We start from the raw sequence: 23677 nt of genomic DNA, 5'->3' as shown, positions 1-23677 counted from the left end.
TAATAATAATAATAATAATAATAATAATAATAATAATAACAATAATAATTAGATGCTTATAGGGCGCATTTCTAATCTCAATGCGCCTATAAGCATCTATTTTCAGAATATTTTGCACCAGCTTTATCACAACAGCAAGGCACATACCTGCGACATCAAACAACTCCATCAGTGACTCTGATGGTAAAAGATCCGTCTGATAGAAGGACAAAATCTGTAATATAAAACACATTTAACTGTCATTTTGCACTACAAAAAAATGGAAACTATCGATAGGTACTTTTCTCACCTTGTCACCGCCCTTTAACACGGCTTCATCGTTGTTTCGAATGTAATCCAACATTCCTTGCGGCCATCCGTTATCATCCGCCGCCAAATGTTTCTAAGAAAAGGATAATACGAAACATGTGATGGGCCCGATTACTATTAGTTATTAGTTTGATAGCCCGATACTATTAGTTATTAGTTTGATATGTTTACCGTCATCGAAACAAACATAAAAAACTTCGCGAAGAGAAGATCAAACTAAGGGACCCAGCTCCCATATAGAGCCTGGTTCACACTAAAACCCAGGGTTGGCTATTTTCAGGTCTCCCGGGATTTTCTTCTCTTTCTGAGGATTCTGTTTCGGGCACTTCTGATTTCGGAAATCCCAGGAGAGCTGGGTTGACAATTTGCTCGCGCAGAGAACCTAGAGGAGGATCCAACCAACAAGGATGAATAATCTCTAGTTTTCTTCATTTCCCCTAGTCGTATACACATGCTACACAAGTATTGATGACAGTCCATTTCATCAAGGAACTTGTATTTGCATCTATCGATTCGCCATCGGCTGGCATCGGGCAGCTATTGATTGATTCCTTTAATTGATTCTGATCCATTGGTTAGGCGTAGATTAGCGTATTCAGCCAACTCACTTTCAGCAGCTGATGAAGTCTATCGATAAGTACAAAGTACACGATATAGGGTCGGTACACAGAATATTCAGCCATGTTTACATTCGATATCCTGTATGACAAAATAAAGATAGACAAGTTAATACTCAGGCAAATAGGGCATGATCCAAACATTGTGATGAGAGAATTTTAAGAAAGTTCTACCCATATCAGCGGGGAAATAAAAGCCCCAAATCCGTTTTTTGGGTAAAAAAAAAACCATCGCACAACGTAGTAAACATAAACAACAAACAGAAACAGAGTAAACTGGCAGCTCATACTTAGACGTTCCCGAGGGATTTGTATGCCGAGCATGCGCAGTAACGAGAAGTCTTTTTAGGAAAGTGATCTTTGACTGATTCCAGTTTTCCAGCGAGTAAACAAACAGCGACAGTAAAGTTAGGTAAAGCGGACTGTCCACCTGAAATGACACAAAGGAAAATAAACTTGAAATGACAAAAAGGAAAATAAACTAATCACTCACTGGCTTATCAAATTCAAATCACTTTGCAAGGTGGAATGAAAAGGTCCTCATCAGCGATGATAATGTCAAATTTAGAAGCTTCTTCGAATAAGAAGGCATGTTATCCTTGTGGGATTTGATGGTGGTTTAAAAATCTGATGGGCATAAAGTTTTAAAGCCATTCATAGATTCTGATGTTTTATTCTGTAAGTGGCCTTAGCTGGGTATACACGTAAGAAACGCTGATCACAGCCGGGGCGATTAGGTGACTTACCTCGAACGACGATTCAATCCATTTTTCCACAGGCATGTCCAGGAAGGATTTCAAGGTTTTCTCCTCTCTACTCAACTGCCGCGTTCTGAGAGAGAAAGATGAAAGATGAAAAGTTATTTAATTCCAGGTGAAAAAATATGCCAACACAGAATTAGCCGAGTCACCACCCCCCCCTACTGCATCTCAAACACCACTCACTTCAGTCTTCGTGTAGCCGTACCCCTCCCCCCCCCCAAGGAGAAACGGACGGGAGAAGGGTACAACTACAGGTAGACTAACCTCGCTCGTGCAAGCATTACAACTAACATGACAAGTTGAGGGCTCTTACGTGTTCAGAACGTAGAGTATCATGTGCATGGCATATGGTACAAATTTGATGTTTGAGTCTCGTCCTCCGCCGCCAGTGTCCTCACTGAATGATTTTTCAAACGCAAAGCGCTGTAGCAACAGACGCAGATCGTGAATGGAAGCGTGATATGTCGGCTCCAGATGACCAGTGCACTCTTGAATGTAACTGTTGTGTCTGGAAAAAACAAAAGACTCGATCTAGAAATGGAAGACTCCAGTCATGGACACTACTGACACAGTAATGAAATTTAACTTTGAATGGATTTCTTCCGTTCTTTCCTGAGCTTTTTATTTTTTTCATGGGGTGGGTGGTTCCTATAAAAGATCTACAAGCTCCTTTTAAAAAGCTGGACAATAAAGGGGGACAGAGGACTTACTTTTCTATTGTTTGTTTTCTAAGAAATGTGTACACTTAATAACAGAGCTCAAACAAACTGAAGGGACACAGTTTGTGACAAGTAGTTTTGTTTTCGATTCTACTTTGAGATCTGAACACCACGAGAAAATTACTGGTAATATTTCTAATATCATGAAAATCTATCAGGTGAATCTAATAAACTCTTGCGTTTGGAGAAACCTTAAGGTTGATTTAAACCAAAGCTGCAATTTGAGCGAAAACTTTCACTAAGGTCATCTATTATTTGGCCCTGACTTACTATTCGACTATTCAGAACATGCACCGTTCTATGATCATTATATAGCCAAAAAGGCACACTCACCTTGCCAAGCAGCTCGCAAACGCTGATTCAGAGACCTGGTAAGGAAACACAAAAGTTAAATTGTACAACTATCAGTGCAGGCTTCTTCTATCAAAAGGGATTCATTAACGACTCTGCCATGAGTTAATTCAAAGTCAGGAAACTATTCCATGAGATGAGCCTCATAAACTCAAATAAATTCGACAAATTACTATACGCTTTGAAAAGCTAAAACATGTTGAACTCCTACGACAGTTAGTAATTAGCATTCTGCTATTTTGAAATCATCGACCATAAGATTCTGTGGGATTAATTACCTGAGGACCCCAGATTGGTAAAAGACCATTGCACTTGGTGTTCGCATTCTGAAGGGCGGCGCTTTCCCACTCATCACGACCGCGAGCGAGTCTGTTAGCAAAAACAAACATCAAAGATTCACTTTGTTACAAAAATAAATAAATAAAACAGCCAAACAAACAATACAACAAGGCAATTACCTAAACGGCAATTCAGGAGACAAGATTGTTACAACACTTAAAAACATTTTTATGACTTCAAAATAACATTATAACATAACCAAAGTAAAGCGCGCGCTCTGATTGGTCAATTTAGCGTCCCCCATTTGCCCATGGGTGTACGCTGCTGACGTGAGCAAATGCAAAGACTATTTTTCCGCGCGCGCTTGTTTTTTTCTGGTCGCGTAAGATTTGTTAAATAAAAGGGAACTCTTTAGCTACAATGTATCAATGAGATGTTATAAAACAAATGGTAAACACCACAGCGTACACTATTGAGTTATGGATGCACTTTGGAGGTTTGCTAAGCACTCAAGAAGCTAGAGTCACTCTCGGCTATCGCCTCGAGCGACTCTTACGCTTCTTTCGTGCTTAGCAACCTCCCGCGTGCATCCATAACTCAATAGTGTACGCTGTGGTGTTTACCATTTGTTAATTGAAACAAATGACAGAAAGAAAATGATAAAGTATGAAAGACATAGACAGACAGACAATCAGACAGAATTAGAGAGGGAAAAGAACATTTTTTTCTTTTCAGACAAATGAATTTAAGATTTTACCCACCTCACAGCGGCCATGTGACAATCATAGTGCACGATATTGAAGTGACTTACTGTAGAATACCCCTGCGGATACAACAACAGAAACTAAACATACCAAAGATGTCACTAAATCTGGTAAAGCCATGCACGCAACCTGAATACCTTGCCCTGTAAAATAATACCACACTCGTCTAAACTGAAACCTCCAGTGTAGCACATAATAATTACTCTCCTTAGAGAGCGGTTATCCGCACTTTTCTCCATCCTTGCCAGTCCGTATTTCTTTTTGCTCTTTTTCTAGAACTTGTAAACTTCTTACTCGTAAACTTGTAAACTTCTTACTCGTAAACTTGTAAACTTCTTACTCGTAAACTTGTAAACTTCTTACTCGTAAACTTGTAAACTTCTTACTCGTAAACTTGTAAACTACCTTTCCTACCATCACTTCTTCCCTTGTTGACTGCTCTATAACTTCTAGCAAATAACTCTGAGTATAGCGAACAGCAAGACAAATTTAAACTCTGAAAAAAGAACAACAACTTTCCAACCAAATCCGCAGAGTTTTCTCACCTGTGTTTTTCGTTGTTTGTTTTCGAATTCCTCTAGTATGCATCGTTTAGTGAATGTGTAGATACCGAGAACCTGTAAAAAGACTCCAAAGTTAAGCAGGGACAATTATTTTACATTGTGAAATGTTTCAATAGCTGAGCTGTCTATACTTCCATGTTTCAAGAACACATTTAGCCTGCAGTACAGGCGTCTTATTAGGCCGAGTTAACATTAAGAAGCGCGCGATCATTTATTCAACCGGCCATGTTTAATTTGGAGTTAGAATCGACAGTAGGGGAGGGGGCGGGAAGGGACGAAATTTTCACTCCCCCACCCTCACCCTCCCTATTCTTTAACTGTCACTCACCCCCTTGGTACGAATTTCTTTCCCTCCTCCCGGCTAAAATCAAAGATGACGGCCCTAATTTTCGCTGAGAAAATACTGAGCACTCGCTCGCCAGAATTACGTCTGCTTTGCAGGCTAGAAGATGTTCAAAGCAGAGCGCACGTGTCAAAGGTACAACAGACCTTTTGTGGATGATATTTGTATCCCTCGCGGCAAATACAACACGCAAGTCCGGACTCTTCCTGTAGTTCTTCCATCTCGCGAAGTAAATTTGACGGTTTGGCGATTATTTTTCCTCCAGAAGTTGTCTGAAAAATAATTGATACTCAATTAAAACAACAAAATTACAATCCATATTTTGGGGTTGCTTTGCTCTCAATATCCATGTATCCGTCACACCAGAGTTAATAGAGGTCCCCTCTATTAACTATGGTCACACACACAAAAAATTATATTCCAAAAAAGAAAAAACAAAAACAAAAACAAAAGGAGGAAAGCAACTGCTAAAACCTCTTGAAAAAAGTAGAAACCTGATGAGGAACCCTTGTATAGCACGAAGATCCCGATATAATCAGCAAATAAACTACTTAGAGTCGTAGGAATATACCTCACGACTAAGTCTAGGTTTATAAGTCGACCGAACAAGAGCAGTGGAATTTTGACGACAAACTTTAAGCAAAGGGCATTACCTCCAAAAGTAGAAGTCAAAAGGATTTTTTATTACCATTAAATTCAATGTCGCAACTCAAACTCAGCGGTCTATTTGCCAACCACTAAAGAATATATTATATTCACCTGCATCCCAAGAGCTCCCAGCTGTTTTTCTCTCATGGCCATAGCGAGCTTCTTCTTTTCATTTCGAGTTGAGCGGCGAACTTCCTCCACCTGAGAAGAGTTTCACAAAGCAAGGTTAACCCAATGAATTCACACAAGTTAAAAAAAAAAATCTTTCACCACTCTGCAGAGTAATACGCAATATACAGTAGTTGCTAGAGATGGTGACAGCGACAGACGTTCAGTTTCAAAGGTTCAGTTTCGAAAGCTGCGATTGCTGGGATTGCTGTTACGCTTGCCTTACTCTGATGCTCTGTGTGATTAGTCAATAAAAACATTATTGTTCTGATTGAACGCTATGGTTACCTTGATGCTGTATCTGTGACACCTGACCGAAAAGAACTCGATTTCTTTTTAATTACAGATACGATTTCACGTTTTCATGTACGGCCATTTGAAATAACATTTAACGAGTCCAAAGAGGAATGATAATAACCTTCTTTTCAACATCAGGATGCTCTCTTAGCGCTTCCATGAGGTTTTCTGCCAACGACCCAACTTTTTCTTCAGACGACACTTGCTCAAGGCGATGTATGGCTGGCACTGCTGTCTTGCCAACTAGAACCTAATTAAACAGAAAAGTTAACGTCTGTTACTAGAAATGACGATTTCAGATCTATTTTAGCTGACGCTCATAAGTTAAACAAAATCAAAACACAACACAAAAAAAAGCTCTTACAATTTTGTAATTAAACACCATATAACACCTCGATAGCTAACTACCTATTACGTCAAAACTGTTTACAAAAGTAGCAAAGGAAAGTCTTAAGATACGATGTCCGCTATTCCGCAATGCTAAGCAATGTTAGCTTTAGGGGTCGGCCAATTACAGAATCAATCACACAAAATGGAACAATCGTAAAAGGAGAAACAACAACACAAAATTAATGTCCGGCAGGAAAGAACTAAATTATGGCAACGATCAACACAGTTCCAAGAGGTGATTCACATGTAACTTCAGTTCATCACCTTCCTAACCAATCAGACCACTGTACCTGAGTATTGGCGTGTCCCTTACAGAGACCAGACAAAAGTCGAAGAACGTAAGGAAGAGACGGTCGCGCAAGAAACTCTTTCCAAACATCAGCTTCAAGAAGATTTGCTTTGCTGTAGAACAAGGGAAAAATGAAAAAAAAAATGATGATATGAGCATCTGCTACACGCATCCACAGCCATTGTATTGTACGAGAGGACAAGATGTAAAATGTACACAGAGAATAATGAAGGGGGTGGGGGAGAGAGGGATAAAGGGAAAAAATGAACTAACTACTAAATCCTCCTTAGTGTCGATCATACAATTCCCTACCGTTGATTTCTGAGAGCTTGGTGGTTATCACGACCATATTCCTTTAATGATATAATGCATAATTCTTGCGGTTTGTTGAGGGCATTCGTTCTAAGCTTATTCGTGTAAGTAAAGAGTAAAAGAGAAATATTTAAGGGTTCAATCAGTCTGTCTTACGTTTTGAAGCTAAAGACCCAAAGGGAGAAGTCAATTAGCTGCCAGGACAACCTGCACATTATGAGTTAACAATTCTTCCTAGATGATTGTACACGAGGTAACACAGTAACATAAGCATGCCTTTTCTCCAAAGTATTCTCTATAAATTTCCTATAGGCATGACAAAGAGCATTTGTTCAACAGTCTAGGGCTTCTTAACCCTTGAACCCCTAGGAGCGACTAACATCTAATTTCTCCTTACAATATCACCCCTGAATCACACATTAAGGTCATGAGAATTTCGGAGATGATAACTCACTAAATAAGCTCTGGATTGTGAAACAAATTCTCCTTGCCGACACCTTTGGAAATGTAGAGAGAGCAGTATGGAGAATGTGCATACTGATGTCGAGAGGGGGAAGGGAAGAGGGTGCTCATCACCTGCATTGTCAAACCTTAAAGATTGGTTCAGTAATGATAAGGTACATGTCTTATGGTTAATGAACGAAGTCAGCGCAAACTCTGTTATTCTTCGTACCTAAAGGGCTTCTGAGGTGTTTGTTGTTCCAGGTATGTCATCGCTTTAGCAACAATTCCATTCTCAATGATCATATCCTTTAGCTTGAAGCCATTGTGATTGTTCTGCAAAAAAATAAAATTAGCAAGAAATATCAGAAGCTTTCTAAATGTTTAGAGATCAAAAAGGGAAGCAACACTAACACAAAATAGGGGTAGACAATATTTAAGGTTACATATCAGAAAATACCCTGAAAAGAACACGGAGATTACGAATCGAACTAAATGTCTTTACTACCACATGAACATCAGAAAACAACAATATCAACAAAAAGAACTAATCAGACCCAGAGCTTCTCCAATCGGAATCCAGGGCACTTTGCATTTGGTCACCACATTCCAAAAAACATGGAAGGGTCCTAAGCTCGCTTGCAAAGCTTACCTCAATTTTGCTTGCTATACTGCAGAAACAGTCGCAAAATAGAGTTTCGTCATTCGAGCGCTCTTGATCAAATCTATGCAAAAGAAGAAACAAATTAGAAGAACAGCGTGTCTTTTTCATTTTACATAAAACATTTCCCAGCACAATACATTGTATTTTACAAGCCAGACAAACTACCAGTGAACTTTCTTTGTGGCATCAAGTGTTCTTTCGGGTCAGGCAATACGGGAATCTGACAGTTGAGACTATTAAGATTACACTTCCTGCCCACAGTTGGCTATGAACTTACTTCTCAAAGTCAAGATAAGGCAAGAAATGGTTGATCAGTGTCCTCATGTTCCCTTCATCTCCAAATGTCAAGAAGGGAATGATACGCATCATTGCTTGAAGCACACTGCTGTGCGTCCTCTGTGAAAGCAAAGGAACATTACATGACATCTGCGTTTAATTGCTTGGTAACATTGACATTGTTGAGACATCGTTGGGTAATGGAATTCAATAATCTGTGAGTTTGTGCGCAAGTATGACTTGGAAGGCTGGGTAATGACTGACAAGTCACCTTTGTCAACAACAGCTACGCTAAACTCAGGTAGCGTTTGGCAGTTTTAGTTTTGATATGAATCTACAGGATTGCAGTTCTGTCGAGAATCCCGCTGCTGATATCATCTATAAGCAGGAAAAGTGAATGCTACAGGAGCTCATGGCAAGTTCGCGTCTACTTAAATGTGTACCAACTTTTTGTGGGTCGTTAAATTTTCACGTATCCATACCATTGTTTAGGTTCATTGCCAATTCACCGGAGGATTTCATTTATAAGTGTGGGACCACTGTAGAAATCATTCCACCATATACACAGCCCTTAAATAATTAGGTAAACCTCTTTTGTTCTGCTCTGCGTTCGCCCTTCAAGGGCTGGACGCTATTCAGGGTAACATTTTAAAACAGGCGACGATAAGTAAAGAAGAGGGAGGGAGCTCAAAATGTCCAAAGTATATCGTACCACGTAAGGACTTGTAATTCTGTTCAGCAGCATGTCCAGCTGAGAGCCATCTCCCTGCTGGATGGGGATATCAGGGGTGGGAGTGCTGGTGGCTTCCTGCAGCACAGTCTCCATGATCCCTAGCACGTCCTCTGCGATGCTCGCACCACCTCCGGAATCAGCTTCCAGTCGAAGAGCCTGTGTCATAAATAGCAATTGTCTAACTAACTAATTTGATTATCAAGTTTTCTTGTGCTGTACTGATTCCTTTCGGATATGCGTCCATCGTGAGATTAATTTTCTCAGAAGGCATTCAAGCGAAGATCAGCTATGGAAGGTAAACACTGAGGAAACATCTCAGACTAACTTATGGTCCCTGGTGTTCTGATATTTTCAGTACACTAAGCAACAATCAGGTGACGAGTAGGAAAAACCCATCCTTTTTTCCATACCAATTAACAAGGAAAGTTATAGCAGCTTGAATTCTTAGTCAGATCTTGGGAATGAAAGATGAACGCAACTGTTTCTGAAGCTAAACCTGTTTCCATAAACACGGTGAGGAATCTGTCAAGTGTTGTCCTTCTTCACATTACTAAGTCGCAACACATTTGTAGAAATTAAACATATCTGACCATTAAACAAAGTTATAAATGAAGTAGAACCACACCTGGTTTAGCGTTCCAAGAAGGACGTTGAGCGTGTTCAAAGTTGGGAGACACAGGTATTGCCTATTTACCTGGACGGAGACAGTGAATTTAGTCAGTTTTACAGCACACAAATACGTCATTATACACGTTTCATGAAAAGATCACTACGAAGCAATCAATAAGTTACCTTGAGTTTCACGCAATATCCCATGAGCTTCAGTATAACTGACACCAACTGTTTGCCACGTACAAGATCCTTAATACCACTTAACCTTCGAAAGAACGTAGCGGTAGCTGTTACTGACCAGTCAAATCACAACTAGCCACATTAATTACATCACTATGCATATTCTTCATACCGTTCTCTTCTACACATTTCCTAAGTTGCTGACAAGGAGAATTCGTTTAACAATCAAGAGCTTCTTTAGTTGGTGACCACGTCATTTATTCTCGTGACCTTATGTGTGGTTTAGGAGTTATATAGTAAGGTTAGCTCAATTGGTCAGAGCGCCGGATTGTGTTGTGCGGGAGGTCGAGGGTTCGAGCCCCGGCTGGACCAATACTCATGGTCTTAAAATAACTGAGGAGAATTTGCTACCTTTCTATAATATCAAGAAATGGATAGACATTCTAGCCTTCTCGGATAAAGACGAATAAACCGTAGACCCCGTCTCCTGCAGGTTCAGGGGTAGGAGACGTTAATTTTCCACGCACGAGATCACTGTGTGGTGGATGTCCTCCCCTGGGGTGCGATGGGTGGGCACAGGGCTCCATTTAAACCAGCTATTTGCTGAACTGGGCTACCCGGTCTAAATATTCGTAAAGAACTAAAAAGAATAATTTGATGCCAAGGACACTTAGCGGCCAAAGGGTTAAAAACATTTCCTGTCAAAAAGCATTTCATAGATCGAAGCTTTTTGCATTCTCTTCACCTTCTTTACACAACCGTTTAGGTTTCTTTCGATTAAACAGGACGTTGAACTATCTCTAGAGACGAAGCCTAACTTGTATGTGTTTGGTAGGGCGAAAGCATGGCGCACGACCGGAAAGGATTTTTAGGGGTATTGTCAAACTACTCCACGGGACTATCAAATCAGTCCGTGGGAACATCAGTACTATATTATCAGGAGAATAAGACAACGCATCGTAAAGTTTTCTCAACAAGGGATAGCAAAGTTGACAATACCTGCTCAGCATGGCTTCAAGCCCACCAGATGTAGACATAATGGAGGCCATTTTATAGACCTCTTCATCATCCAATTCCTCTTCTATAAACAAGACAGACGAAGTGATTAGAGAAATATTTCATCCTCGCAACAACTTTCGGTATAGAACACAACATTGGGTGGAAACTGACCCAACAGAGTAAACTTTAACTTACCCTTCTGAGTATCAAGATTCTCCACAAACTCTTCCGTGGCGTCCCCTAACAGACCTGTGAAGGACATAACACACACTTTACTTGTCAGATTTCTGGTCTGTAATCACCTTCATTCTCACTTACAATAACCAAGCAAAAACTAATTGTAAATTTGAAGAGTGGCGCTGGTAAATAGAGACAACTCCTGAAGAACAGAGGTATAAAACATGATGAGCAGTATGGACACTTATCATAATCAGTGTTGACACCTTATCAATATTAGCTCTCGAAATTTCTCGATACACAAAAGTTGTCCTTCGAGAAAATTTTGCACATCAGAGAACCAAATTCACCAAATTAAAGAGGTTTTGAACGCACACGTACGCAAAGCCACTCGGTGGATTCTAGGCCTTAAATATCCCTCGAACGGTGAAAAACGTTTCTGTCACAATATCAGTGCATTGTGAAGAAAGATAAGTGGATTGGTAAAGCCTCGAAAAGTAAGGCCCATCCAGCTTGGGCTTATCCCAGTTTCCACAGCACCAAGCAACTAAGAGTATTACTACTCCTTCCTGGATGGTAAGCCAGTCCATCGTAAGATGAACCCCCCTCCCCCCCCCCGTCACAATACCAGTGCATTGTGTAGAAAAGGAAGGTAGGTTGGTAAATCCTCGAGCCAAAAGGCCCATCCAGCCTGGGCTTATCCCGGTTTCCATAGCATGAAGCAACTTAGAGCATTACTATTCCCTCCTGGATGGGACGCTAGTCCATCGCAAGATTATTCGCCCTCGGCCCCCCCCCTCCCCCAAGCATTTCATCAGGCTTCCCTGACAAATGAGCCGAGTATGGTTTGACTACATCAAAGTTATATTTTAAAGAGATCAACACAAAAACGCTTTTTTTTACCTCGCATTCGGTAGATAATCCGCATCGGTTCACCCTTAAAACAAGAATTTAAGAAGTTAGAATTAGTGAGGTATAAGGTAACGAGCATAACACCCTAAAATTTTAACAGGAAGATGAGGAACTGAGAAAAGATCCGAATCTATGTCCCACTAATCAAATACAAGTCAGACATTTCGGCAGTGAAACTCACAACACAGATATACCACATATCTATACACACCTCTCCTTCAGGACACCATATTTTCTTGTAGACGTCCTTTACAGGTAAATCCAGACTAATGATCTTACTGTTGACGAGCAGCTGAAACGAAAGATACAAATTAAAATTACTCATCAATCATATAATGTAATTGAATGATTGCGACAGATTTTTTCAAAAAACTGAGGAATGTTACCTCCATTCCGCTGTCATCCTCCAATAATGCCACCAATTCACAATCTAAGGTAACATAAATACAGTTTTTTTTTATTACATATAATACCTCTACTCGTTTCTATTACAACTCACGAAGGGCCTCAGATTGGATAAGTTTACAATAATGGCAATTAGCTGAGAAACTTTTAATTCGATAAAAGTTATTTATTTACCGGTGCATATCTTGTTCTTGACATCTCTCATGAGCGGACCCATACCAGGCTCATTACAGCTGTGGAGGAAGAGATGGTGTAAAACCAAAGTGATGATATAAAAGCAAGCACTCAAGAAGGCATTTAGAGCGAGAATTGAACAACCACACGGCCAATTACAACAAAGTTATAACCGAGGATCCAATGAGAATTTAGTTAAAAAAGGTGAACTGACGAAACGCCACGCAACGAGGGGAACCAAGAAACGATGGTTATTAGTTTGGCATTGCATGGTTGAGAGGGTGGGCGAGCGTTCTAGACCAATCACAAAACGGAGTGAACCAAAAACAGAGCAGTCCTTGATAGCAAATTTCAAGACGCGACTAAAAATTGCGTTTTAGCTTAAATATTGTTTCCTATTGCTGTAACTTCTCCAAGGGTTTGGGAATGTGGTAGGCGTCGAGACCAGCGATCAAGTTTGGCAATTATGTACTTACTAATCTAGATTAAAAGTTTAAGAGTTTATTTCTGGTCTTAATGTTTACTTTTCTTGTGTGTTCACCCTGAAAATTGCTAATTTTCAACTCTTCACCACAGACCTGTAAGGATTTCCTTGCATGCGTCCTTGAAGGAAGTCCTCTTGTTGAGGATCTTTCTCCAGTGTAAGGAAGAACTCGCCAACATCATTCTCTTCCTTTTGAAGGAGGAATATAGAAATCAAATAGTTGACACTAAATAAAAATGCTAACTCCGACATTGCATGTCACAGTTGAGCAAGGTCAAGTATTTTGGAAGGAGTTTTATCAGTCAGTACTCTCCAATAACTCGACAATCTTCTTTTGGGACGAGAAAAACGTTCTTAACTTTAGGGATTCAACAAAACTTTCCCTACGAAAGATAGAAAAACGTACACGAACCCGTCATAAACCACAGGAGAGAATGGATGGCTACGGTTAAAGAAGATTGTCACGGACTGAAATTAGTGAACTTTAACTCTAGAACTCCCGGAAGTTATTAACAAGTAACTTCGCCTCGCAATTCCAGTGTTACCTTGCATACAGATAATGAGAATAGACGAACCCATCAGCTAGAGGATGTTATGTGGATGTCAAACCAAACTCTCCTCTTTTACTTTATAAGAACGCTATTGCATTCAGAAGTGAGAAATACTAATTGTATCTTGGAGCTGGGTTAAACGTCTAGGCTAACTGTTTAACTTTTCAAAACGTTCAACTTTTCAACTCAAGAGTAGCACTGGTAAAACTCTGACAGTTCTAAAGTACTTACGGGAAAGATAAGACTGCAAAGTCGCTCAAAGATGAATACTGGAGTCCTGAGGTCATCCAGACCATACCTGATAACAAATATCAAATCATGTAAGAACACATTGCCATTAACTCCCTCCCTAGTTACGTTCGAAGAAGAGGTGGCTGGGCTGCGCATCGTTGAATCAAGAGAAAGAGTAACTAACATGATTGTCACAGTGATATTGTACTAATTTTTCAAATTCTGTAAAATTTCCCAATTACGAAAGGTGCAAAATCAACAAACCTCTTCAGGGTTTCCACACAAATGGCCATGAAAGCCTTGGTTTCTGTCTCCGTACCTGAAAAAGATTAATTAAAAGTGTTATTTTCTCTTTTTGGGTTTTACTGAAGAGAATAAGAGAGAGCCATCACCCATTACCATCAAATCACCACATCTTCATCGCTCATGTTCCCTGACTTTAAACAATTTTGCCAACTTCTTGAAGTGACAGTGAAGATCTTTTATAACATAACTGCAACGGTTAATGTTAAATTCCACTTACCAGTGGTCATTTCCTCCAATAATTCTAGTAGAATCTCTTGCGTCTCATCAATCAGTTTTGTGCGTTGGACAACCAATCTGAAAAGAAAAGAGAAATGAAATTATAGAACAGAACACCGAAAGAGGCAGTCAAAATTGAGCAGCTACCCCTTGTCTCCTACGTTAAATAAACAAGGTTACCTTCGCAAGGACAAGTAACCATTTAACACTGTGGCTACCAATCGTCCTTTGAACTTTTGTTTGATCGTTTCATGTTCAAGGAAAGATGACATCAATTCTGTGAAGAAAAAACGTACAATTAATCAAATCAGAAATCAAGTGAATGCTCTCTGAAAGACTCAAAAGACACAGTACTACACTTCTGCGCCAGCACTTTCCATGACCTGCTGGCCATTTCCTTACCAGCCAACATCTTCAACGCATATCCCTGAGACAGATCAGAACTGAGGGTGTACTGCTCCAGGTATGTCAAATGCTCTATTTCCTAGAAACAAAAAGAATGACCTCCATTTTAGCAACTTTGGAGGAGAGAAGAAATGAAACAAAAAATTCTACCTTTGTTAACAGCTGACCAATTTGCAGCAGAGCTCCTTGCAGTGCCAGGTAAAATTTCCAGTAAGTAGGCTGAGTCAACCGCTGATACAGCTGGAAGAATTCAGCCGCATTCTCTCCTGAAGTTCGAACTTCCTCCAGATAACTGTAAAACATGGTAGTATTATTTAAAAAAAAAAAAAAAAAGAAAAAAAAAAGAAAAAAAAAAAAAAAAAAACTTCCCGGGCGACATCATAAGCTAACGCTTCTCATAACAGTTGCCTGGTTTCATAAAATTAATTGAGCATGAACGCTGTAAATTCACATTGGCCCATCAACATGCTAAGTATTTATCAGGACTATCCCCTAGCAATCTTGGCTCTGAGTTGCAAAAAATGTCTTTTTCGTGTGCGACGGAGTACTCGCTGGTGAATCCTTACGCAGAAATAAAAAATGAGCAAGGCAAGCCCTTGGCAATCGAGTTAAGCAACCTTCCCGATTTGCAAAGTTTATTATCAAAACTCAAAAATTAATTACCTTGTGAGCAAGTCCAGCATATGCTGCTGTCGGCTGGGTATCTAAACAAGAACATTCAAATCATAACTTGGGTAGTGCGCTTCCTGGATTTGAAAGTAACATTCCGGCAGTAAAGCGTGATTATAGGTTACGAGAACGCTTACTGTAACACCAACGTAGTTTTTGAACTTAAACTTTAGATCCTATTTGGTAAAGGAAACTAAAACATTCGCAACAAACGGAATCAAAGTCGGGTGATCACAACGAGATTTCCATGACTGCTTTTAGTTAAGATTATGGCCGGGTATCTGTATGGTAACCATGGATACAATTTGTGATGAGATTCAGAAACTTGATAATCGGCAGGGAAAGCCTGGACGTGCTCTCGCCAATAGCGGCCATTTTTCGCTCCTCCAACTATTTCACTACCAAAATATACTTCTTCGACGTAACACGACTCCATCCGACTTAAACCATGATAATCTAGCTGCTGTTCGTTTTTCCCTAAGCTACCAATTTCCCCTTTCCACTCTTGAATATTGTTTTTACTATTTGTACGTTTACCTGACACAAGGACTCTATCATAGTACAAGCCATCTCTCGAGCCGCCCTGTTAGACGGAGTGAACAGCACTTGTCTCAGCCACTCCTCCTCGCGCAGATCCTGCTCGTCACTTGTTTCGTTCCTCTTGGTCCTCTCTTTCCATTTCCTGCCATACTTCTCCATCAAGTGTCGTTTTCGTGCTTCACTGCGGCTTTCCCCGGTTGTCACTTTGGATTTGGTGGGCGCCATGGCTTTCCAATGAGAATAAGTATGACTGGTATCTCCATCCATCCACTGCTTGGCTTTGATGCGCACGTCACTATAACCTTGAACAGAGCCCAACGATTTGCAATCTTTGTCCTTTACGAGGGGAGAAAAAGGTACAAACCGCTAAATGAACTACTACGTAAGCTTCAGCTCAAGGAGCTCACCTCATGGTTTAACAACCTTAAAAAACTACCCCATTTTTTCAGTGTATCATTTACCATCATTATCAATTATCGCTATATTCGACCACACTGGTTTTCTTCTGGTTCACTCTTACATGGTTGGTGTTTGTCCACCCACGGAAATGACTGTTTCAATTTTTGTTCAAATTGTTTCAATTTCAATTTTGTTTCATGCTTAAAATCACTTGTTTGTGAAAATCGCTCATTTGTTTGGGAAAAAGGTCGAATCTTACAATAATTCGAACTACAACATTTACATATGCAAAAGTCCAAGTGGAAATGTCTACAGCGCCAGTTTCATAACCAAAGAAACATACCTTATTGGTTTTGCTGCTGGGCGATGGTGGTTTCACAAGTTTAAGCAAGATCTTTAGACAGGGTACAGTGATGCTTTCCATGATAAGGGGGCTCCGCACTTCCACAGACATCATGAACAGTGTCATTACTAAGAGATAAAGACATACACCAATAGACCACTTTCATAAATGGCTGCCGGATTAATATTCTCTTGTTTAAATGTAAATTAGCCCTGCTGGCCTCGCTTGAGATGTATTCTTTTGAATTTTGTACTGGAGAACGAGGCCATTGGGGCTAATTTAAATTTAAACAAAAGAATATTAATCCGGCAGCAATTTATGAAAGTGGTCTATACGATTGACACTCAGAAGTACAAAATATCACAAGAGGCACAAGGACACAAGTATTACAAAAGACAATCAAAAAATAAAAGATGTCTTTTCTATATCGGTTGAAATAAAATATGCATATTTCTTTTTACAAGAAAACCACTTTAGCTGCGATGTATTTATCACTTAGATACTAACCGCATCTCAAACGCATCTCCCAGCACGAGTCCTCCATCTCAACTGCATTACTCAAAAGTAGCATTTCCCGACTGATTCCTGAGACCTGCAACGAGGAAAGACAAAAATAAACCTTGTGATTTGGTTGACCTAGTTGGAGAAGCCAAGCAGGAAAAAAAATTTTATGCCCTAAAATCATCCCTCCGAGCCAGAGTTTCGGTTAGTGGAGACAAGCGGAACAGTAATCTTAGGAAATATGGATATATCAACAAAGTTGAAATGGTAAATTGGCCACCGTAATGATTACAAAAGCTGACGTTTCGAGCGTTAGCCCTTCGTCGGAGCGAATAGAGGAATTGTGGGTTGTGTGTGCTTTTAAAGGCAGAGAATGGAGCTACGTTATTGGTGGGTGCATGGCAACGAGAAAAACATGAATAAATAAGTGGAATGAAAAGCGTTCATTGATCCCTGTGGGATTTAGACTGCCGGTTTGAAAGATGAGCTTTTGTTCAAGATTTTTACGGCTTTCCGTGCTACCTAAGTGTAAGGAAAGACCGCAGATTGCCATATGTTGCTTAGAATGATTAGGTAAATTAAAATGTCTAGCGACTGGTTTCGATGTGTCCCTGTCATTCCTTTCCACGTCTCGAAGGTGTTCTCGGAATCGGTCACCTAGTCTTCTGCCTGTTTCGCCGATGTATATCTTTTTGCAATAAGTGCAAGTTATGCAATAGATTACATTAGCGGAGGTGCACGTGAAGTGATCGGTGATCTTCATGGATCGTTTAGGTCCCGATATTTTATCAGTGTTGTGAATGAAAGGACACGTTTTGCATCGTGCACAGGAAATATGGTTGAGGTTTCCCTGACTAGCGCAATTGCAGTTTTTTTCTTGCCTCTTGCCTCATTAAAGGGCTGCGATCTACGTCGCGGAAACGACTCTAACTTTTTTAAATAGCTCCTGTGAAAATTTGACATATCAAGCACGAATACCTACCACTGCAGGGTTGGATTTATGGCTGCCGACAGCTTCACCAACGGCTCCGATTAATATTTCATTCAGTTGATTTGTAGCAATTTCATTATCTTTGGTCAACAAACACAGAAGATGCCTCACGTCACTCCTCATCTGAAGAGTGCCTTCATGCAGGTTAAACTCCACAAGTTCTTGTATAAGGCCCTAGAAGGATACCGAAGGAACAGAGGTCAGAATTCAAGTCTAAAACTTAAGAACATGACGATGTACAACACATACATCTGGCGATGACCAGATTCAAGTTGCAGCATCTCCTTTAATCTATCACGACGCATGACACGTTCGACGTTCCTGCCTCTCAGTGTGCAATATCTCCCCATCAACGACGATCTCTTAAATCTAGCCACCTGCTTGCTCGACAGTGTCCTAAACTGTACAGATAATTTTAAAATACTCAACACTCTCCGGATTCTGAGAGCTCGGGGATCCTTCGCGATACACACTTAACGTACCTCTTCCACCAGTTGCTTGCGAGTTCCTGGCACCATGGCTAATGCTCTTAAGAGTGTCACACAGTGCTCTATAGCAGCCGACGCACAGCCATAACATTCTCCAGGCAAACCCTTAGCACCCGACGTGAGTAACAAGGAGCCGCTACCGCTCTCTGTTGGACCTTTACACTCGCGGCAGTCATACTCCAACAGCTCTTTCCGGGAGGCTAATACTTTCTGTTGGGTAAAGAAAGGACAAGTTGGATGTAAAACGTTGTGAAAAAGAACTCAAAGAAAAAAAAAATTAGGAACAAGACAAACCAATGCGCAGTATATCAAAAGCTTCGGGGTATTAAAATCTGTCTTTACTTTTGCATCTCACTAAGTGTACGAATACTAAACAATAATTTACTTGATGGAATTCATAAACAACTGCGTCGCTTCAACACAGTTCTACATGTACATATCTCACAAAACTTGGTACTGATCAACTGAACGTTTTAAAATTCAGGTTTTAAACAATAATTCAAGAAAACAATTCACAATCAGGACGATTACACATTCATGCTTTCAACGATCAGTAAGAAAAGCTACATCCACGGACAAATCACCAATTCTTATCTGTTCAGCTGTAACTATGGCGACAAGACACGAACTTGTGTATATTACAATGAATCAGTTCAAATCTTAGACCAAAGGTTGCACAAACCTGAGTGATCTTGCTGAGTTCATCAAATGTGCCCTTGCATTCAACACAATAGCGGTGAGCCAAAGCTTGGATGGCCTTATTGACTCCCGTGTTAGCAGAAGAACTGCTGGATGGTGAAGCACCCGCAACTACTTGTGCTGCTGTGGGTGCTGCGGCAGGTATGTTCTCCTATCACAGTTAAGGGATTAAGGTTAGCACTTTGAAAATTATCATTACTCTGTATAAAGCGCGGAGTAAAATAATGATACAATAGACAGCTAAGGTTATTAATCCTACAGAGCTAGCTCTCTTAGTTTGGTAAACAGAAAGCTACCATGCATGGAAGGTTCAAAAATTACGCTTTCTTTTCTTGTTACAGATATTCCGCACAATTCGTATCAAGAAAGGAATAACAAGGTAACTGAGTGATCATGGGGGGATATGTTCCAATACCAAAATGAAACGAAATAGGTTCTAACGAAAGTCTACTGAAACACCGCTGGAACGAGGTAATGGGTCACTCAACCTGGAGACGGGAGGTTTCTTTCTTTAGCGTCCGCCACATAAGACCTTCTCACCTACTCACCCTTTCAGTATGGTTCACATTACGTCAAAATGTAATCATCCAAACTTGTAGTATTTGCAGCTGTTCAAGTTTACAACGTTTGAGAAATGTATACAACAAGGGCGGCACGGGGCAGGGCTACTCCCACCAATTAATTAAAAGCAAAACTTTAAAAACATTTTCTTGGGAAACGTGCTCCCAGACCTAAGCATACCCTTGTACCGCTGACAACAAATCACAGTGATATTTCATAGCCAGTGAACTGTTCACCTGTAGTGGTTCTTGCTGGCCATGTTCGAGAAGCCTGTTTAACAGAAGGTCCAAGGGCTGTCTGTGAGACACAAGCTGACGATAAACCCTGTCTGCCCGCTCCAACAGTGAATTGATGTTTCCGACAGCCTATCAAAAAGAGCACAAACAATCCGTAACACTGACTTAGTCGCTTAAGTCTGCTTTTTAAGCTCCATTATCCAAAGACTAAATTTACACTTCATTTACCTCTATAGGTCTCGTTTATTCAAAAATAAGTTATGTTAAGATATATTTTAAGTAAAAATGGTTGAAATAGAGAAGCTTCGCCTTTTCTTCAAGAGAGGGTTTTTTTTTTCTATTAAATCGTAATAATCTCCATGTAGTAATCATGATCTACCTTCTTTCTGTCCTCTTCATTCTCAATAGGGTCCACAGCACAACATGGTCTGGCGGTAAGTGTGTAGTCAAACTTGGCATATTTGCAGAATCCACACGCATTGCATAAAAATGGATCTCTCTCGTCATAGTTTATGGACCTGAAAGGATTTAACACTGGTTTGATTGTCTCTTCCCTGTGAAATATGTCTGCAATAAGCCTACAATGCGACAAAGAGCTGAAAACCAATATACTCCTTTTGGCCGATCAAAGAAGGATATCACCAGGAGCCATCAACGTGAAAACAAGTCAACGGTACCTCTTTCTTTCTTTCTTATTCATGATCAAGTGAAAAAAATCTATTAAAGAGCCACCAGCGTATCACGAGTTACTCAAACAGTACTTCAATCACAACAACAACAACAACAACAACGAACACAACAACAACAACGAACACAACAACAACAACGAACACAACAACAACAACGAACACAACAACAACAACGAACACAACAACAACAACAACAACGAACACAACAACAACAACGAACACAACAACAACAACGAACACAACAACAACAACAGCGAACACAACAACAACAACAACAACAAGAAAACTACAGAAATCGAGGAGAATCGATGATGGAGAAAGCGAAAAAAAAAAAAAAAGAAAAAAAGAAAAAACAAACAAACAAACAAACCAGGAAATCAAAATAGGAATAATGAGATTTTAAATTGTCTCAAGATAAAGTCGCTTCCCAAGTGCACCGTGACAAAATCAAAAGTAGAAAAAGCAATCAAGAAATCAACCTGCACTTGTGACACTGGTAAACATTCTCTCCACAGTTGCTGCAAACACCAGGATTGGCATTCACGGATGCACTGCAACGAGGGCACTGGAGAGTTTCAGAGGAAGCCTGCATGACAACAAAATAATAAATAAAAATAAAAAATTAATCGTACTCCTAAACTACCAATCATTTTGCGCTCCTGATCACACAGAGGAGCCAGGAAACTATGAATAACTTAATAGGGGTCGGTTGAGTGAATTACAGAAATGTACCTTACATGGTGGCCTGGATATACTCACTTAGAACTGAATACAAATTATGTTGAATCAAGGAAAATACTAAGAATACACAAGTATCCGTGGCCATAGGTACAAGATAGAGAAAGAAGGGCAATTTTCACTAAGAAGTTAAAGTGCTAGTGAACCCCTGTTCACCTAACAAAGTCGCTGAATTTCACGAACATAATCTGACACATCGAGCTCACTATGAGAGAAGCGTACCTGAAAATTTTCGTAGAAATCAGCATACTCGATCATTAAGTTGCTGGCAACTATAGGCAGTGGAAAATCAACCTGTGAAGAAAGGGGGAAAGGTTATGACAGACGGTTCATCGAGTTAAAAGAAGACAATAAAAATTCAAATCAAATATTTCAAACCTTAAGCTCTGTTTGGCCTGGAGTGAGGTGACATTTCTTTGCTTTGTGCCACAAGGATCTCCTGCAATAGTTAAAAAGTTTCAACACGCTTCAGAAAACAATTCATCACATTTAGACCACTAGTTTCATTAAATTTCGGTTGTATCACTTTGCTGCTAAGACTTTATCACTCACCCACTATGTTGTAGTAATTTTTGTCGCGAAACTTTTAATTTTACCCAAGTAATACATAGCAATCAAATAACGCTTTCATTAGTTCAACGGTTCACTATTCAAAGACCGTCAAATGTTAATTTAAGATTCAACTCGAAAGTAGTAACACGGCGAAGTTGAGAACTCACTTGTTCTTGAGTTCCACGACTGCTTGCACGGTGCGGTTGTTGTAGTACAAATTAATGGTTCGGACCTATCATAAAAGAAAGGAAACGAAGGTAAAGAGACGTAAGTATTTCTCTTACCTTACTTTGCAAAGGAACCTATGCTCCAAGCTCTAACAGATAAGTCGCCCAAATTTAGTCAGTGAGTCAATACAGCTAGGGTAAAAGATGTCTTAGTTTCAGTAATGTTTATAGCTTGATGAATAAAGAACTTTGCTGCAAATTCGAGACAGCGTAATATCCTACCATTTTTTGCCTCTTGAGATCTGCAATCCTCAATGTGACTCTTGAGATTGTATGACTTCCAATCAGCTTTACAAGCTGACATGTTGTGGTGAAGCGGGAATCCCCTTTGATGGCAGACAACTTCAGGCTCTATCGGAAATGAATTTTACAATTGAGAGGTCTTAAGCCTTCCTCAAAAACAACATTTAAAATTCAACGCTAGTCATTAAATGTAAAACAATACCTTACAGAGTGAACCAAGTTTCAGACAGTACGTTACAACTGAATCAACTTTGTAAACTAAAGTTCAGTAAATCCTCGACTATGTCTCGGAGTTGCATAACTTTCCCGAATTCTCCTAACTCCCTTGCGTGCAGACAAAACCATGTACGGAGAGTCTTCTTCTGCTTTTGGTTTGATAACACTTTATCATAGGAATCTGAAAGTGGTTAGGTGCCTTTACTGATGCTGGTATCAATTTCACGCGTAGATTAACACTTTTAAACCGTAAGAGTGCCCAGCATCCAATTTCTCCTTTCAAATAAACAAAAGGACAACGAAGCACAAGTAAAGTCATACTTGGAAAGGAACTTCCGGATTGTTACAGACAAGACAGGGATCGCTCTCCAGATAATAGCCATCAAACTCCACAAACCCTGACAACATCCTAAACGAAAACAAAAATAGCATTTACTTCCAGAAACCACCACAACAGTGAAAGATTTTTGGCGATTTCCGATTTGTAAATTATTCACCTCATTGTTAAAATGAGTCTGAAACGAGAAATTGAAAAACGAATGCGAAAATGGGAAACTAAAATAATAATTACGAAAAAAAAACAAGAAGCCCCATACAAAAAAATTTGAAAGGTTAAGTCAATGGTGATTTTTTTCAAAAACGCAACAAATCAAGAAATATGAAACATTTCCTTGATTTATTTGAAGATGTAACTTAAGGGAATAAAAAAGGCCTATCATAAAACAGAGATAAAATCTTAGTCGAATCTATTAAACTTCACCAAACTTCTTCTATTTACCACTTGTTAATGATTTATCGTAAGATTTACTTTCACTGGCCGGTAATAATAACAAGTGCACGCAGACACTGACCTGTATACGTTGGAGTTAGGATGGTTTGCAAGAACGTTATTCTGTGCCATTAATACTTGAACTGCCTTAACACAATATTCCTGCAACTGCAAATCAGAAACTCGTCAGTGTCTTAACGGTGACATTATCAGCGGGGTATTAGGACGAGTGACATTGAG

The 23677-nt window shown here is 39.8% G+C and overlaps 1 protein-coding gene across 3 annotated transcripts in view; it reads right to left on the bottom strand.

Annotated features, from left to right (window-relative positions):
* LOC111339627 (E3 ubiquitin-protein ligase UBR4) overlaps positions 1–23677 on the bottom strand; it is a 76940-nt gene that overhangs the window by 910 nt on the left and 52353 nt on the right. For all 3 annotated transcript variants that reach the window (XM_088756222.1, XM_088756223.1, XM_088756224.1), the window contains exons 60-108: positions 23520–23605; positions 22990–23077; positions 22432–22560; positions 22150–22214; positions 21809–21869; positions 21653–21724; positions 21172–21278; positions 20383–20521; positions 20004–20132; positions 19190–19357; positions 18502–18717; positions 18011–18193; positions 17035–17119; positions 16528–16655; positions 15783–16121; positions 15240–15280; positions 14727–14868; positions 14574–14655; positions 14352–14448; positions 14173–14249; positions 13914–13968; positions 13650–13716; positions 12962–13056; positions 12384–12442; positions 12191–12234; positions 12016–12096; positions 11796–11829; positions 10911–10964; positions 10716–10797; positions 9717–9801; positions 9550–9618; positions 8904–9080; positions 8193–8311; positions 7904–7976; positions 7484–7587; positions 6500–6611; positions 5941–6069; positions 5466–5555; positions 4853–4978; positions 4346–4417; positions 3798–3859; positions 3036–3126; positions 2740–2774; positions 2001–2195; positions 1673–1757; positions 1217–1356; positions 918–1008; positions 290–382; positions 148–214 (exon numbers count right to left, since the gene is read on the bottom strand). In XM_088756222.1, the coding sequence (XP_088612348.1) occupies positions 148–214; positions 290–382; positions 918–1008; positions 1217–1356; positions 1673–1757; positions 2001–2195; positions 2740–2774; positions 3036–3126; positions 3798–3859; positions 4346–4417; positions 4853–4978; positions 5466–5555; positions 5941–6069; positions 6500–6611; positions 7484–7587; positions 7904–7976; positions 8193–8311; positions 8904–9080; positions 9550–9618; positions 9717–9801; positions 10716–10797; positions 10911–10964; positions 11796–11829; positions 12016–12096; positions 12191–12234; positions 12384–12442; positions 12962–13056; positions 13650–13716; positions 13914–13968; positions 14173–14249; positions 14352–14448; positions 14574–14655; positions 14727–14868; positions 15240–15280; positions 15783–16121; positions 16528–16655; positions 17035–17119; positions 18011–18193; positions 18502–18717; positions 19190–19357; positions 20004–20132; positions 20383–20521; positions 21172–21278; positions 21653–21724; positions 21809–21869; positions 22150–22214; positions 22432–22560; positions 22990–23077; positions 23520–23605 (5020 nt within the window). The remainder of the gene's footprint in view (positions 1–147; positions 215–289; positions 383–917; positions 1009–1216; positions 1357–1672; positions 1758–2000; positions 2196–2739; positions 2775–3035; positions 3127–3797; positions 3860–4345; positions 4418–4852; positions 4979–5465; positions 5556–5940; positions 6070–6499; positions 6612–7483; positions 7588–7903; positions 7977–8192; positions 8312–8903; positions 9081–9549; positions 9619–9716; positions 9802–10715; positions 10798–10910; positions 10965–11795; positions 11830–12015; positions 12097–12190; positions 12235–12383; positions 12443–12961; positions 13057–13649; positions 13717–13913; positions 13969–14172; positions 14250–14351; positions 14449–14573; positions 14656–14726; positions 14869–15239; positions 15281–15782; positions 16122–16527; positions 16656–17034; positions 17120–18010; positions 18194–18501; positions 18718–19189; positions 19358–20003; positions 20133–20382; positions 20522–21171; positions 21279–21652; positions 21725–21808; positions 21870–22149; positions 22215–22431; positions 22561–22989; positions 23078–23519; positions 23606–23677) is intronic.

The sequence above is a fragment of the Stylophora pistillata genome, chromosome 4, assembly GCF_964205215.1.
Source record: "Stylophora pistillata chromosome 4, jaStyPist1.2, whole genome shotgun sequence".
NCBI lineage: Eukaryota > Metazoa > Cnidaria > Anthozoa > Scleractinia > Pocilloporidae > Stylophora > Stylophora pistillata.
The sequence above is the reverse complement of the archived record's forward strand: the minus strand, read 5'-3'. Positions and strand labels throughout refer to the sequence as shown.